This window comes from Perca fluviatilis, chromosome 11 (genome assembly GCF_010015445.1).
Source record: "Perca fluviatilis chromosome 11, GENO_Pfluv_1.0, whole genome shotgun sequence".
Lineage (NCBI taxonomy): Eukaryota > Metazoa > Chordata > Actinopteri > Perciformes > Percidae > Perca > Perca fluviatilis.
The window spans coordinates 14576069-14592345 of record NC_053122.1 but is presented as its reverse complement, the minus strand read 5'-3'; the positions used below and the strand labels follow the sequence as shown (position 1 = coordinate 14592345).

Here is a 16277-nt window from a genome sequence, read left to right as displayed (position 1 = left end):
AGCCGCGGTATCGAAGTCCCACCCATACACCTGCTCGACTAATCGCTAGTCAATCACAGCTGTCAATCATGACGTTTCACTCCGTTTTTGTAGCATCAAATAACTGATTAAAACAAAATTAAAAAATGAACACTTGAACATGCATCAGCGTGAAAAGAACTAAGCCTACCTAAAATTATAGAAACCATCTTTGTGAAAAATGATGTCGTGTACTTTGATTTTTTTTGTTTGGTCCATGTCCTATTCACTAACACTGGGTTTATGACTAACAGCCAGACACCAACATCTATATGTTTTGGCTTCACTTTTAGGGAGCTGTCAAGCCTTGCATTTGTTTACTTGTGACCCCTCACACAGGCTATGGGCTGTGGAAGAGGAGTCACAGTAAATTGTATCTTTCCTAAACCCTTTAATTATCTTGGGATCCCTTAGATTTGTTTTGGTACCCCTCAGTGGGTCCTGACCCCCAGGTTGGAAACCAGTGGTATATACAGTACTGTGTGTAGGTGGAAGATCTATGCAAAGCTAACCTAGAATGTATGGGAAATATATTAAGCAAATGAATACGAGTTACTGGATTAGAAATGTTTTTTTTAATTTTTTATTGAAAACACAGGAAGATTAACATAAATCCTTTAGTGCACTTGATCTGCTGCTTTTCTGCTTCGTATTGATAGTAAATTGAAAATCCGGACTCTTGACACTGAACAGAATCTACACTGAGATCTCTCTGTCCTTCTCTCTGATATCTGAGTCAAGGTGGGATTACAGTGAGCCACCTTCCATGTGTAGCTGCCTCTATTGTGAGATTTCAAGCACACGTTCTTTTGGAGCATATGGGGCTTACAGTCCTTCCTGCTGCACCTTCGTTGAGCAAGAGCATTACAGTAATCCTTCGTACAGATGAAAAAAAGAAGGCTGAGGCTCCTTGGGGAGGGGGTTATCCATGACATCCATGACATGTGGTAGTGACACTGTGGCCTTTGTTTCACCAGCTCAAATCCTTACAGGCCACATTGATGTTTCACTTCATGGCAGTTTCACCATTTGATGTTCCAGGATTATTCAAAGTCTCTAGATGTCAAACTTCTATCAACAGCTTTATAATACAACATACGGTAATGTAGGTGTAGAAAGCAAGAAGCTCACAACAGCTCTGACAAGTAATGGTGACTACTCATGGCCAAAAAATAAATATCACGAATCCAGGACATTTACATGGAATAAATAATGAATTAAATATACTGACTCAGGTCTGTAAATTTCCTTTTTGTGCAAAAAGGCCTGTTTTGACAAATCAGGTGCATAATGTTAATAATCAGTTAAGTCTACTTAATTTCTCCTATCATAAACAGTTGTCAATGACACACGTCATCCTGCCGACAAGAAGATGTACCTGTCACTGCCAGGAAGTCAATACAAGACAGTATCTGTAAAAATAGTACAACCAGTTTAAATGGAAGTCAGGGCTTATGGCACGTTATTATTGATACAGTCTTGTAGTTGTATAGCAATCAGAGTCACGGATCAGAGAAACCATCCGTGACTTGCTGTATCATCGCTGTGTTTTTTAGTTTTTTTCTGTATGCTGAGATTAAGAAAAACAATTCACTTATTCTTGCTCATCTAACTCCGCTGCCTGACCTGCTGAGCTGACATTGCTGTCAGATGCTAGGTTTATATTCCCTGGGCTAGTCGGTGAACTGCTGTAGCTTGATGAGCTCTCAGCCTCTCTATTGTCTCTGTACTGTGCTGTTTACTCCACCCTAGCATTTTTGTTACATCATTTTGTTCATAAAAAATTATTGAAGAGGAAAAAATAAAACTCTCAGAGCTAACTCACGAGCTCAGCTTGGTCACTAATGGGACACTAAGTTCAGTATGTTTCATTTATATTACTGACTACTTATAATTGTCTGCAAACCATGTTTCTTTTTTGAAGCAGTTGATACTTTGACAGTGAAACTCAACACAACTAATAAGCTATAATAGCTGGACTCTGGTTCTCCCTCTAAGGTCAGCACTGTCACGACTCCTTGATACTGGTCAACACGGGTCAAAGTTCATCCAAGTTGAACTTGACGCAAAAACTTTGCAAAACCATGGCGTTTTAAATGCTAGTGTGACCAGGTCGTCGTTTACAACACAAAATACACTTCAACTCATCAACATGATGTCCAGCAAATGAGATCTAAATGCATAGATGTTTGATGAGTTGGAGACATACATTATTTGTTTACGCTTTCCTTACTTGTAATTGTATACTCTTTAACGTTGTACACTCTCTAAAGACTATTGCAGTTTATTCCTGTGTGACTGATTAGACATTGTTCCTGAATGGCGTTGTACAGGGATAAGCCTACTTGATATCTTGAAATAATTTTCTCTAGCAGTACAACCATTAGGCTGCATTATGCTGAAAAGGATACAGTATGTACCCAACTTTTATGAGAAGTGGCAATGGCTTCTGTCTCCTGACAACTACTTATAATCACAATGTTACTTGATGAGCACATGGCTTTGGCCCAAACCCACTGAGTCACCGACATTTAGTGAGAAAGACTACAAGGATTTACATGTAAAGCTTTAAACCTATGCTCTATTCCCTAGTACATTAGCGCTGTCTTTTCTTTTATCATCAGGAGACGCTGTGCACCATATTGAAGAATGTCAATCACATATTTGAATTTCAGTCTGTTTCTAAGAATGTGAAAGCTAACCAAAATGCAAAAGTTGAAGAATTACCATACATTTATTGTCATTTTCTTTGTCAGTGTGGATCAGCCATATGTTTGTGCGGCTGCTACATATCATTAAATGCTACTCCACCTTTGACCTTCAGATCTCAGTTAATGCATTGGTAAATAAGAGCTTCCAAAGGCTTTATCAAAATGTTAGCGCTGTCTAACATTATACCATATACATGATACATGATATATATATATATATATATATATATATATATATATATATATATATATATATATATATACATGGTTTCTAGTCATGTCATTTTAATTCCAAAAATAAAAGAAACAGGAAAATACGGAGGCAGATAGTGGAGTGGCCATTGATTCAGCATGACGCGTTCATGGGATAATCTGGTTTCCGCTTTGGCTGGTGTGCAGATGGCGCAGAGAGAGAAAAAAATGGGGACAGGCAGGCTATAGGGCTGGGCCGGATATTCACCCCTAGATAAGCCCTACTGAACCATGCATCATGTCAACAGGCCAGTCTGTACATCCCAATCTAAATACACTTTGCTGTCATCAGTTGGCATGGCAGAAGAGAGAGAAATAGAGAGAGAAGAGAGAGAGAGAGAGAGAGAGAGAGAGAGAGAGAGAGAGAGATAAGTAGGATATCAACCAAGACTGTTTATGCGTCTGTGGATGGATTGACGGTGCTGCAACTCATCTCCGAGTGGATGGGAGGGGATGGACAGACATTAGTACAAACACAACAGCTGCAAAGTAACAAGCCAGACCATCCACCTTCAATATCCATTATTGCCTCCATTGAGTCACAAGCAGGCACCAAGAACATTGAGTGAGTTTCAGACTCAACACGAGATCCAGCAGCATGTTTATTGTTTGCCCTGATTGCTTTTACATTCCTGTGTGCCGAAGTGGTGTGTTTTAACTGTGGCTGTGTTTGGTCCCCTGCCTGCATGCACAATTTCAGATTAGTCGTAATTACTCTTGTCCTCAGGTGCCTCACGTTTGGCAGGAAACATGCACTGAAGTGACCTGCGCTGAATCTGTAAAACTGGGGGAGTGGATCATGAGCATGAATAAATGCACAAATACAGTAGGCTATTAGCGCTGTTTGCCTTGTGTTTAAACAACATAGATTAAGACAGAAAGAGAAACATATGACAGATACAGAAGAATGATAGAGACAGAAAGAAAGTGTGAGAGAGACAGACAGACAGAGAGAGAGAGAGAGAGAAAAAGAGAAAAAGAGAGAGAGAGAAAGAGAGAAAGAGAAAGAGAGAGAGAGAGAGACTGAGAGCTTGAGAGAGAGAGAGAGAGAGAGAGAGACACAGAGTGACGGAGGGAGGATTAACTTCTCATCCAGTCTTTGCTGTTGCATAGATTGTAAGTAGCTTATTGCACAAAGCACCCTGCATGTAACCGGTGCGTTTGCATGATTTGTTTTGGGAGTTTTTTTGTGTGGTGGACATCACTGACCTCATGCAGGCAACTAAGAGCTTATGGCCTAAAATAGTCAAACTGGAGAATCTGGCAGGCTGTGCGCTTCTCAGAATGCATCCAAAGCTATACAAGGGCAACAGGTTTACTTTCATAGACACATGACCCTTTAATCCATTATGTTGAAAAAGGTAGATGGGTGCAGTAAAACAAATCTCATCTAGCTTGTGTTTACCTATATAATAATGCACAGCCAGGAAACCAAATCCTATAGGCTATTCAATGTATTCATGTGTTTTGTGACTACAGTTTGCTCCAGGCTGCTTTGTATACTTTGTGTTTGCTTCAACTCTCTGTTCTTTTGTTCTTGTCTTAATGCCTTTTGTTTCCATGTCTTCTGTAAAACACTTTGAATTGCCTTGTTTGTTTCTTCTAGTCAGGGCAGATCCTCAGTGCAAAACTCCTGCTATTTCGTGGCTTGTTTTAGTCATTAATCACTGGAAATGTTGTGCAACTAGTGTGTTGCAAATAAGCAAATAAACAACAACTCTGGAGTACAGAAACTAATTCACATTCATATCAGGAAATGTCTTACTACCCTGATTTCTCAAATGGCTACAAATCAATTCTCTCTGAAGTCACTACAAAGTAAATTGATGTTTCATCTATTCAAAAGAAAAGGTGAGGCATGTAGGGTTAGCAGCTTTGATTTCTCAGATGGCAGCAAACCCCACTTTATATGTACGTATGTAGGTGGAGGAGAGTGACTGCAATGACAATAATACTCGCCCAGTGACTGCAGATACAGTATGTCCTCTCTGCAGATCAGTTCAATTTAGTTTGCTTTGGTTCAATCCATCAATATCAAAGTCTAAATTCAATAAAACTTAGCCTGACAAGCCAGACACACATCAAGATGTTGGGTCTGGGAACTCACCATTGACAGGGCTCAATCCGAGGGGCGGGATAAACGGTTGTCTTTCAAATTCCCTCTGCACACATTAGGATAGTGCTACAACCAGGCAGAGCAACGAAGAAGGTAACAAAGCTAGTTGATAGATTAAACTTTTGCCGTATCCGATCAGGAAAACTCCGAACACATCTTCCTTTTTATAAGTATGATTTCAGTGCCGTTCTTTGTTCTTTTCTCAAAGAAAAGCTTAACTCCAAGTCTTCCAGAAGACCGCTGTTCCCAGTAGCAGCAGCCATAAGCCCCGCCCACCGACTCTATCTATCTAGGTCCCATGGCATGAAAATTTCACTTTATGAGGTTTTTTAACATTAATATAAGTTCCCCCAGCCTGCCTATGGTCCCCCAGTGGCTAGAAATGGCGATAGGTGTAAACCGAGCACTTATGAGGTCATAAGGAGCAAGGTTACCTCCCCTTTCTCTGCCTTGCCCACCCAGAGAATTTGGCCCACCCATGAGAGAGAGAGAGAGAGACATCATGGCTTGCAAACAAGCAAAGTGGCAGTTGGTCAAGGCCACACCCCCACCATCCACCTTGCCCCCCCCCTCCTCCTCAATAGCTACAGACACAGAAATGGCACATCCTAAAGCTTGTTTTACAGTAACCGCAGCCGAGCTGGCGCGTGCATATGTGACGTCATGAAATCTCCGTGAGTATTTATACCTGCGCTGGTGGTCGCGACACTAGTTGCAGTCTTCTCCTGAACAGCGGTGGTGCTAATGAGCAAAGGTTACCGACATTGCTATTTCTACGGACTAGAAGAAGAAGAAAAAGGTAAACAACGGCAGAACTGGCAGCAGCATTGCCGTCAATGCTTCAATTTGATTCAATGACCTACTTCATCGGATCGAGCCTTTCATTCACCATAAAAGAACTCATCTTAACCCAGTAAGTTTACCAGAGAGACTTGCAGTCACTCTGAGAGTCCTGGCATCCGGTTGTCGGTGAACTCATTCAGGCCTCCTGTTTCCGCTTTGTCGCGCGCCACTGAAAAAAAAAGAGCCGTGCGCGACCTCGGCTCGCGCGCCATAAATCGGACGCTCCGGCCGGATATTACATCATTTTGACGTCACGATGTCGCGCGTCACGATGTCGCGCGTCACGATGTCGCGTCACGATGTCGCGCGTCACGATGTCGCGCGCCACCTTGGCTGCGTCTAGTATATAACGGCTTTAAGGAAAGCTTATTGTGGGACTGGCTTTAGTGGCTATAATTCTGCACCAAGGCTGAATTTGGGGAAAGCAACTTCAGATACAGTAGTAGGGGACCACTAAGGTCTATATAAAAGCATCCAAAAAGCAGCATGTCATAGGACCTTTAACATTGGCTATAAATGGATTATTTCAACCCAGGGAAACACACATTGTATGGAACAACATTGCTAACAGCAAAAAAAACTTTTTAAATCTTTATATCCTTAATGAGTCATATTAAAGGGATATTAAGCTGGGGAACAAAGGACCCTGGGAACATGAATACACTCCCGTGTGGAGATGTGGTGCTCTTACCTGGATACGACAAGGGGCAAAATTAACATTTTCAACATCCTCATCAGCAGCTCTCCAGGAAACTGGAAGTACTTCACCTCCTGCAAGTGACAGAGAAAAAAACATCAAAGAATTGCCAAAACAAAATGTTTAAAAATGAGAGTAAAGCCTTGTTTGCACAGGACAATATTATAATATAATATAAGATATTTAACTGTGGTTAAAAATAAGAGCACTGAGCTTCAGTGTGTATTCAGATTATATAATTGCATTTACTCTTCACAAAAGCAGCCATACTATATGCACAGCTGCATATGTTTGGTAAGAAAGTCTGATTAGAAATGTCCAAATTAAAAACTCCATTGTGTTGAATCTGAATCTGTCCCCTCATCCGTGTTCACAGACGCTGCTGTGTAGAGTTTCACAGACTCTGAAGCTGTTTGATTTAATCATGTTTCAGTCCTGTGACACTTTGCAGAGACTTCCTTGAAATTGTTATTCAATCATGGTAATCATGATATATATAATATAAAACATTATTTATACTAAAAGTTATGTTACTATTGTGAGAATTTCGGTTTGATGAGGCAGTGAGCAGACCGATTCACAATATATATGTATGAAAGAGTGCTGTTGTGTAATGAGCAAAAAGCCAACAACAACAACAACAACCACTCGAGCTTCGAGCATCTTGGCTAAGCCAGCTACAATGGACGCTGCCGCCTCGGCCGACAACACGCGATTACCGACGAACAGCAACACTGACCCACTCAACACCCCTGAGGCCCTACTCAGTAAAGAGCGTGATTTCTTTTACGCCGACATGGCTGTCCTGATACAACAATCAACAGAGTCCCTGAAGATTTTATTGATAACTATTTTATTTCTGCTGTCAATAGCACAGAATACGCAACTTAAGCAATATCTGATCACGCTCCATTGTTACTTAACCTCTCATTCATGTCTCATTTCATGTCTCCTTCTCTACTTTGGGAGACATTAAAGGCGGAAGTCCGTGGAGAGATAATACAGTATCTTACTCTGCTAGGCAAAATCAATTGAAAGAACAAAAACAGGAACAGCTTATGGAAAACAATACAATTGGACAGCAATCTCTCAGTGTCTCCATCCACTGAATTAGATGAAGAAAGGCAAGATCTTGAGATGAATTATCATTTAATCTCAATGCAAGGGACTGAAAAGATACTTTTACGATCACACAGATTTCTTTATGAGCACGGCGAGAAGGCAGGCCTTCTTTTGTTACACTCATCTGTCATTAATACAACCTTTAAAAGGGTTTTTCTCACAATGCTCTGCTGATGATGACACAGACATGAAAGGTTTCTTGACAACCTGGAATTTCCATCCATAACATCTAAACAGGTGAGTGATGGATCAACCTCTATAACCTAGTGAAATTGCAGACTCAGTTAAATTAATGCAGTGGCAAGACCCCTGGATTACGGAACATACTTAATTAATATACAGTATACAGTTGCAATACACAGTACACACATAAAACAATTACAGAATGTCAAACAACTCAAAGTGCACATGTACATTCAGTATACATGGCTTCATAAAGAAAACATTTAAAGCGATTAAACGGAATCAGGCTGTTCAATTTCATTAGAAACTGCAGGTTATAACCATTCATTTATTCCTTCTTGCTCGGACCCAGCTTTCCAGATCTGGTCAAAGAAGCCTGCAAACTATCAACGACCTCAATGCTGATGGCATTTTCTATTCTTTTTCGGATTTATCAGCAAAGTTTAACCTTCCAAATAGCCATCTATTCCGCTACTTTCATATTTGACACTATTTACAATCTCAATCGCCTAACTTTCCTAACCAACCTCCAGGTTGGGGCCTCGTATCAACTGTTTAGTGTGAATTTCCCCATTGTGGGATTAATAAAGGATTTTGACTCTTGAATCTTGAATCCTTATAATCTCATTTCAAACATAAAGTCAAACTGTTTGGACGCCCTACGGACCACTTGGAGCCAGGATCTCGGTGTTACTTTAGCAGAGGAGCAATGGGAACAGATATTAGAAGGTCTACACTCCTCTTCGATATGTGCAAGACACAGCCTTATACAGTGCAAGATTCTACACAGAGCCCACTTTACAAACGCAAGATTAGTTAGAATATACCTCGAGAGAACTGATAAGTGCAACACGTGTAATCAATCGCCTGCCGAGTACATGCACATGTATCTGCTCTGTCCAAAGTTATCAGCTTTCTGGTCTGCAGTATTTGGTACAATTAGCACAATCCTAGACAAACCAGTACGCCTCGACCCCCTCTCTGCCCTCTTCGGAATCTCTCCCACACTCATCACGTCCAAAACCGCAAAACAGGTGATAATAATAATAATAATTTACCACACTCCTCACGAGGAGGCTCATTCTTCTTAAATGGACTCACTCCTCCCCTCCCACACATAACAAATCGATTGTTGTGGTACTGCAATGTGTAAGGCTTGAAAAGATCAGGTATTCTTTAAGAGGTTCCCTTACAGCTTTTTCCAACTGCTTACACACAAAATCTTTTCATGTCACACGTTTTTTGAAACCTCTCACTCAAACTGCAAAACTACACAGCAGATCTCCAAAACCATAAGCTATTCTTCAGTTTTCAATTGCATAAAACACTTTTTTCAAAACATTACACAAAATTCTCTACCTAAGACACAAACATCTAACAGGAAGTGACTTGCTTTCCTTTTCTAAACACAACCAATCAAAATGCTACACTTATTTACCAGGGCACACACACACTCCTCACATTTGCAAACACATTATGACATAACTGAACACTAACCAATCACAGCTTTAGTATAGGCATATACAGAGGTCAAAGGTCAGATTACCTGTTTTGAACAATGGATGCCAACAGAGAGCAAGGGGAGGAGGAGGAGGAGGGAGAGAAAGGGACAACAACGAGGAGGAGGAGGAGGGAAGAAATGGAAGGAGAGCCATCTCTGATGAGATCAGGGCCACACTTATTCATCATGTGATCAACCACGGATTGACCAATGAGAGAAGCCCATCTTGAGTAGCTTTACAGTGGCGTCCATACTGCATGCAACTATCTAATGACTATTTCAGCATTACTTATCAATCAGACTTTGTTTTGCACAAATTGATACAATTCACCCCCCCCCTCCCCTGACACACAAGCACGCACAAACACACACACACGTGCACACAGACACACACACACACACACACACACACACACACACACACACACACACACACACACACACACACACACACACACACACACACATTCTTTATTCTAAAAATGATACCTTTGGTTTACATATGTTTGTGGTTTTGTTTTCTTGTCTCATGCTACTGTATACAACACTGTGCTACTCTTACAAACATGATGTTTTGCCCAATAAATATTTTCTGTTTTACTGTAACATTGCATTGTTACTGTAACAGTACACTTTTCAACCACTTTCAGCAGATTACTTTCTCAAAAGTAAGAAAAGATAGACAAGAGAGCTTTAGATTTAGAACAACGGTGTGTACATGGTATATCAAAAATTTACTATTATGAAAAAAGTGTTTGCCATTTGATGCAAATGCTTCATTTTGAGATGTGTTTATGGCATTTTGAATGCAGTGTTTCATTTTGAAGGAGATGTGAGGCATTTTGCATTTTGTGTGTTCAGTTTTGGGAATTTTGTGTAGAGTTTGAAAAAAGGAGACATAGTTTTGAAAATGTGTGTAAGCAGTTGGAAAAAACTATAATCTGCCAGTTTTAGTCAAGGAATTATCAGATGTCTTTCAGAACACTCACTTTCTTTATACGTGGAAGATTTATTATTATTTAATTATGCCCCGATATCTACACCCCCAGACAATCCAACTACCTAAGAGGTTTGGAATTTTTTCAGGTTTTAGATTTAACTTTTCAAAGAGTGAATGCTTTCTTGAAATTATCTAGCACCTCAGATCCCTGAATTCCCCCATTAAGATGTGGAAAAGCAATTTTATGTATTTAGGTCTGAATATCTGTCGACAATTATCAGGTCTTATAAATTACAATTTCCCACCTTTATTGAATAACTTAAATTGACCTGGAAAGCTGGAATAGTTTGCACATAAACACTGCTGGGAGGGTCAATTGCATTAAAATGAATGTGCTTTTTTGTATTATAAACAAATGAAGTTCCTCTTTTTTATGGAAAGGCAAGGCCTCCAGGATCAAGAGAGTGTTTTAACAGAGGCATAGATTTGTAGGTGGATTGACATTTCCTAACCTCAGAAAGGATTATTGAGCTGCCACTATACACAAAATGACCCCGTGGATCCAGGAACCAAAACATCTTTGAAGGTGACACAATGGGTCAAAACAAATAAAAAATAATAAAAATGGCTAAACAAATCTGTTAATGTAACAAAGGTTTTCTAAACAAGAACAGAATGTCTAGGTGCACTCACTATCTAATAAACCAGGTTACAGTACTACTTACTGTAATAATGGATATTTTGTCAAAATTGAATAAAAAGTAGGAATTTTAAATGCAGTAAGTATTCAGCTTAACACACTTGTAATGTAGGTGTGAAGTTATAGAGTGATGCAAATATTTACAAAATTAACACATTTCTAGAAAAACATGTTATATCATGATGGCAGTAGGTCATGATGAAAAAAAGCTAGTAGAAAAACAAAACAAAGGTGAAGAGTTGGAAATGAATAAACACATAAATGTAAGTACAGCACATCTGTGCAGTGAGATGAAGGAGCAATAAAAGCTTTTTGATACTGTTTTGGAATGACAGAGCTTTTAGGCCAAATGACTGACTGAGTGTGTGTGTGTGTGTGTGTGTGTGTGTGTGTGTGGTGTGTGGAGTGGGGGCTGGTACATTTTGGGTTTATGTTATATGCCAGTCTGTCAACATAGTATTTAGAGTGTGTGTGCATGTGTGTGTGTGTGTGTGTGTGTGTGTATGTTGTCTTTGTGCAGGAAGGACAAGCTGTCACCAAGTCCCTCATCTGCTGACAGTGAAGCCAACACACTCGCTGTTTCTGATGGACGCTTGGTATACTCATGCACACACACAGACACACATATAGTCCATGAGCTTGTACATGTACAATTTGTATACAAATACACGTATTAATTTGTCAAGCTTGTCTTTACAGTCACGCATCAAGCCTTTTATTAAATCCCTGTTTGTCTGGGTGACGTGGTTGAGATACTGATTGTCTTGTGACCAATAAATGCTGAGATAATATTATGAACTATAACAGGGCGGCAGAGTCAAGCCAGTTTTTTCACTAGAGAAAAACACCTGTCAGCCTGAAAAATATACTTTGAGCTGGTAGAGTCGCAGGGACACTGCTCATTCAAGAAACAATCCATATACTCTTGAACTGTTAAATATTGTCAGTGCATGAGGTACAGAGCTGCTTTTTTGAATATGTACTCTAATTTACATTTTGACATTTCTGTTTGCCTTGGCTTTTAATAAAATGTCAATTTAAATACCATAGAGCACAACAGTTCCGGAAGTGAAAATCCCTTACATATTATGAATCAGGATTTTGATTATCAGCCATTACCATCCAAAGTAGACTTACCACAAGCTATTGTATGAGATTGCAAAACAATGGTTTATGCTCCTGTAGAAGCCAAAAGATCGTATGATGTCAACCTTGTTTTATGTCATGGAGAAGTACTACACTAACCACAATCATAGCTTTAACAGCGATGTCTTTGAATGGTGGAGCCCACTGTTACTATGGAAATGTGAGTGAAAGAATTGGAAATTCACTTCCAGAACCAGAGCCGTTCAAAAAGTGGCCGGTCACTGTTGAGCTCTATTGCTTTTCATGAAACCTTAAATCTACACCATCCATTTTGTTCTTTAACTTTATATGCTGTTTTTCTTAACTTTGTTCTGTTTTTATCAGATAGTCTGCCATTTTACTCATTTTAATGTTGCTTGGCCTGTGGTATTGCTGCTCATAGCTTTCTGCAGAACCATTGTACCCCATAATTACTTACAGAAGGACCACTGCATACTACTGACTTACTGTGTACATCTACTTTAGAGGAAAACATTTTAGTACTAGATTAACGTGACAGAGAAATGTTACTGGTTACATTGCAGATTCAGATTTCACTCACGAAATATCACAACTAAATTAGTAATCACAGTTTTATTTATAGTTAGATGCCATTTATTCCGTTGTATTAATGACTTATGTAAAAAGTTTTTGATGAGACTGAGTAAGAATTTAATAATCTCTGCCTTTTGCTTGCAAAGCCCAAATCATATGGTCCATTCGGTCTCTGTCAACAGAACGACAAAAACAAAATAGAGGCCTATAAAGCTTCAACCATTTTTTACAAAAAATCGCTTCTTGATTGTTTGGGCATGTAAGGCATGGGACAAGAGGTCAAAACACATTTCATTAATGCTATGAATAATGTAAATGCAAGCATGCATAACACCACGACACACACACACACACACACACTTTTTATCACAGGTTATCACTTTGTATTCGTGAATGCAGGGTGAGCATGACTGTCCTCACCTTTGTTTTCACCTCCACCCTGCCAGCTGCTACACAGTAATCTAATCTCACCAACACCCTCTTCACTCTACACTAAAAACCGAAAACCATTTTTCTATGGAGCAGAGTGTTTCCTAATATAATTGAATCATGCTGTTCTCTCTCTCTCTCTCTCTCTCTCTCTCTCTCTCTCTCTCTCTCTCTCTCTCCATGTGTGACCTGTAGCCAAACATATTTTTTTGGGAAATATAAAAAACCTCGAGGTCTAGGTGTTCAGGGTTGTTGAGAGGCACTCATCAGGAAACAATTAGGATACACTCTTTTTGTTTTCCTGCTGAGAGAGTACAAAACAGATTGTCTAGCTGGTTGACCACAGTCCCAGCCCACTGTGTTTGTGACAGAGACACAAAAATTAGCTTTGTTCCTCCATGGAAAACCACATTCTCCCTAATCTGTACCATCATGATATATGTAAGTCATATATTACAACCCTCAGTGACTGGCAAAGACAAGCAAACTAGAGCTAATTGTTTAACCCCCATAAAAGCTAATTATTTGATGTCTGATGTTTGAAGTGCCCTCAAATCGTTGAGGGCACTTCAAACATTGTGCCCTGTTGTGTTTGTTGTGTTTTATTCATACTAGCAGCGTGGCTTTAGGGATGGAAATGTTGGACTCTCAGTCAGTCCACCACTTTGGTCCAGAGTACTGACTTATCTCAACAGCTATCAGGTGGATTGCCATAAAAAAATTATGTACAGACATTGATGGTGCCTGGAGGATGAATGCTAATTACTTTTGTGATCCTCTAATTTTGCTTCCAGCGCCATCATGAGGTCACACTTTTGATGTGTCCAGTGTGATTTATGACTAAGTACCTGCAAAACTTATGACGTTACAGTCAGCCTCAGCTGTACTTTGTGTTCAGTGCTAACTAACAAATGTTAGCATGCTAACACTTTAAACTAAGGTGGTTAATATAGCAGACACTATAGGCTCCCCACCAACCACCTCCAACAGGAAAGTAAAATGTAATCATCCAATTTCAAATCCATTTTCATGGTTCATGTATTTCTTGCAATAAGTTCAATCATTATGAGGGTGCTTAGAGAAATAATCATCCAGTTGCCTGCATAAATGTATTTTAAGATTCTGTTCATCTTTAGCCTCTTAACATTTTTTGAATTCCAACTATTTAATTCCACTTCCCATTCAGTCGTGTGTGAATTATATAAGTGAACACGAATGGTACTGTATGTTGTTGACTTCATGTCTCTGTGAGTGATTGACAACTAATCTCTCCACCGGCAATCCCTTTCCATGGATGCACTGAGTCCGGCTGGGCTGAGAGGCTATAGGCAATCTGTGCAACTGTTGAGATATTGTTTCACATTTATAAAATGCAGAAAAAAGCTATTCGAAAGTCTCTTGGAGATGTCTTTTACCATTACAATGTGCCTGACGCAGCAGACAAATTGGCAATTGGATGAGCCAATTTTAATGCCGCTCTGGGAGCAATTTAACCATTCTCATGTAGTGTTTTTCTCTTCTTCCCTCATCTAAACCCTAAAGGCTTCCTAACGCTGTATTTTTGACCCTAATTTGTGGCAATTCCAGCGTGAGCAAGATAATGAACCTTGCGCCAGTCTCTTAGTGAAATTGAACGTAGCCATCATCAGCAAAGTCTTTTCCATCTGTCCGAAGAGCAATCTACGTCTTGTTGTCTTGTCTTTCACTTTAATGGTAGATTGTGGTGATGTAAACTATAATTGATCAAATGTGATGGGCTTTGACAGGCTAAGAGAGGCTGGTGTGTAAATTTAAGGGGAAAACATTATTATTTGAACTGAATTTGTGTGTGGACAAAAAAGAAAATGTCCCCACACGCTTAATTTTGGGCTTAAGCCTGGTTTAAGCAGAGCAACCTTTTAAAAGGGTAAAGGTTAGAATCATGTATCGGTTAAGGTTGGGGTTCAGCATGTAGCAGTTAAGGTGAAGCCTCCAGTTGCAGGGAACAGGGAATTGGGTAATTTCTTGTATTAGGAGTTTTGGCTTCCGAATCCATCACTGCATTTAAGAAGAAGAAAGGGTTGTTACACAAGAGAGGGGGGAGATAAGGCAGCCAGGCAGGCGGTTGGGCAGGTGTGTGTGTGTGTGTGAGTGTGTGTGTGTGTGTGTGTGTGTGTGGGTGTAAGTTGGACCAAACGTCACAAACACCACCAGGCATTTTAACCAACTGACCTGCTCAGAGAGCTGCTTGCCTCTGAGGAAGAAGCCCAGCAGGCAGCCAATGACCACGGCCAGCACAGACAGGATGAGTAGTCCGTTCTGTTTGCAGACATTCTTCACCCGCCCCCACACTTCGTCCAGAGCCACCGCCATCCTCCTCCACCACCTCCTCCTCCTGCTTGTCCTGGTCCTGACTGCAACTTCGCAAACCCCCGGCAGCAAAACCACCAGAGCAGGCCCCCCCCCACCTTTTTACCACTTATTCAGCCATCTAGAATCAGCAGAGAGCCAACAGCCGCCACCACTCCGGAAGAAATAGAAAAGTGTGGACACAGCAGGTGGGGCAAGGATGCAGACTACTGAAGGAGAAGGTGGGATTGAGACAGAAGAAAGAAATTAGAAAGAAAAAGTTCAAAGAAAACAAAAAAGGTTGGGATCTGCTTAACGGAGGGAGGTGAAAAGTCAAATTAAGGAGGTAGTCGTCCAAAAATAAAGCACTTCAGGAGTTTCTGTGTTCCTTTTCTGAGCTGCTTCCTTGATTATTCCACATGAGACTAAGAGCATCACACACTCTTTATCTGTGTCTATATGTGTCTGTCTGTCTCTCTCTCTCTCTCTCCCTGTCAGTCACCTCCCTCTCTGTCTCTCTCACCCCCCACACATTCCTCCTGGTGGCCAACAGGGGGCTCTGCGACAGCTGGTGGTATTGTCATCAGGGTTAATACCACGATCCTATTAGGCTGTGCTGCACGACTCAGATCTAAGGCTGGATTAGAGAGCTCTCTGAACAATTGGACAGCGGATTGTTCCAGACCACAAAAAAGAAGAATAAAACGGGAAAAAAATGTGCACAAATGACATGAGGTAAATAACAGCGTAGAATAAA

The 16277-nt window shown here is 40.4% G+C and overlaps 1 protein-coding gene across 1 annotated transcript in view; it reads right to left on the bottom strand.

The window, feature by feature from the left end:
- The window catches only part of slc1a7a (solute carrier family 1 member 7a), a 42523-nt gene extending 26531 nt beyond the window's left edge, over nucleotides 1-15992 (bottom strand). Inside the window, exons 1-2 of the mRNA XM_039816352.1 lie at nucleotides 15404-15992; nucleotides 6632-6711 (exon numbers count right to left, since the gene is read on the bottom strand). Of these exons, the coding sequence (XP_039672286.1) occupies nucleotides 6632-6711; nucleotides 15404-15544 (221 nt within the window). The 5' untranslated portion in view covers nucleotides 15545-15992. The remainder of the gene's footprint in view (nucleotides 1-6631; nucleotides 6712-15403) is intronic.
- Nucleotides 15993-16277: the final 285 nt, after the last annotated feature.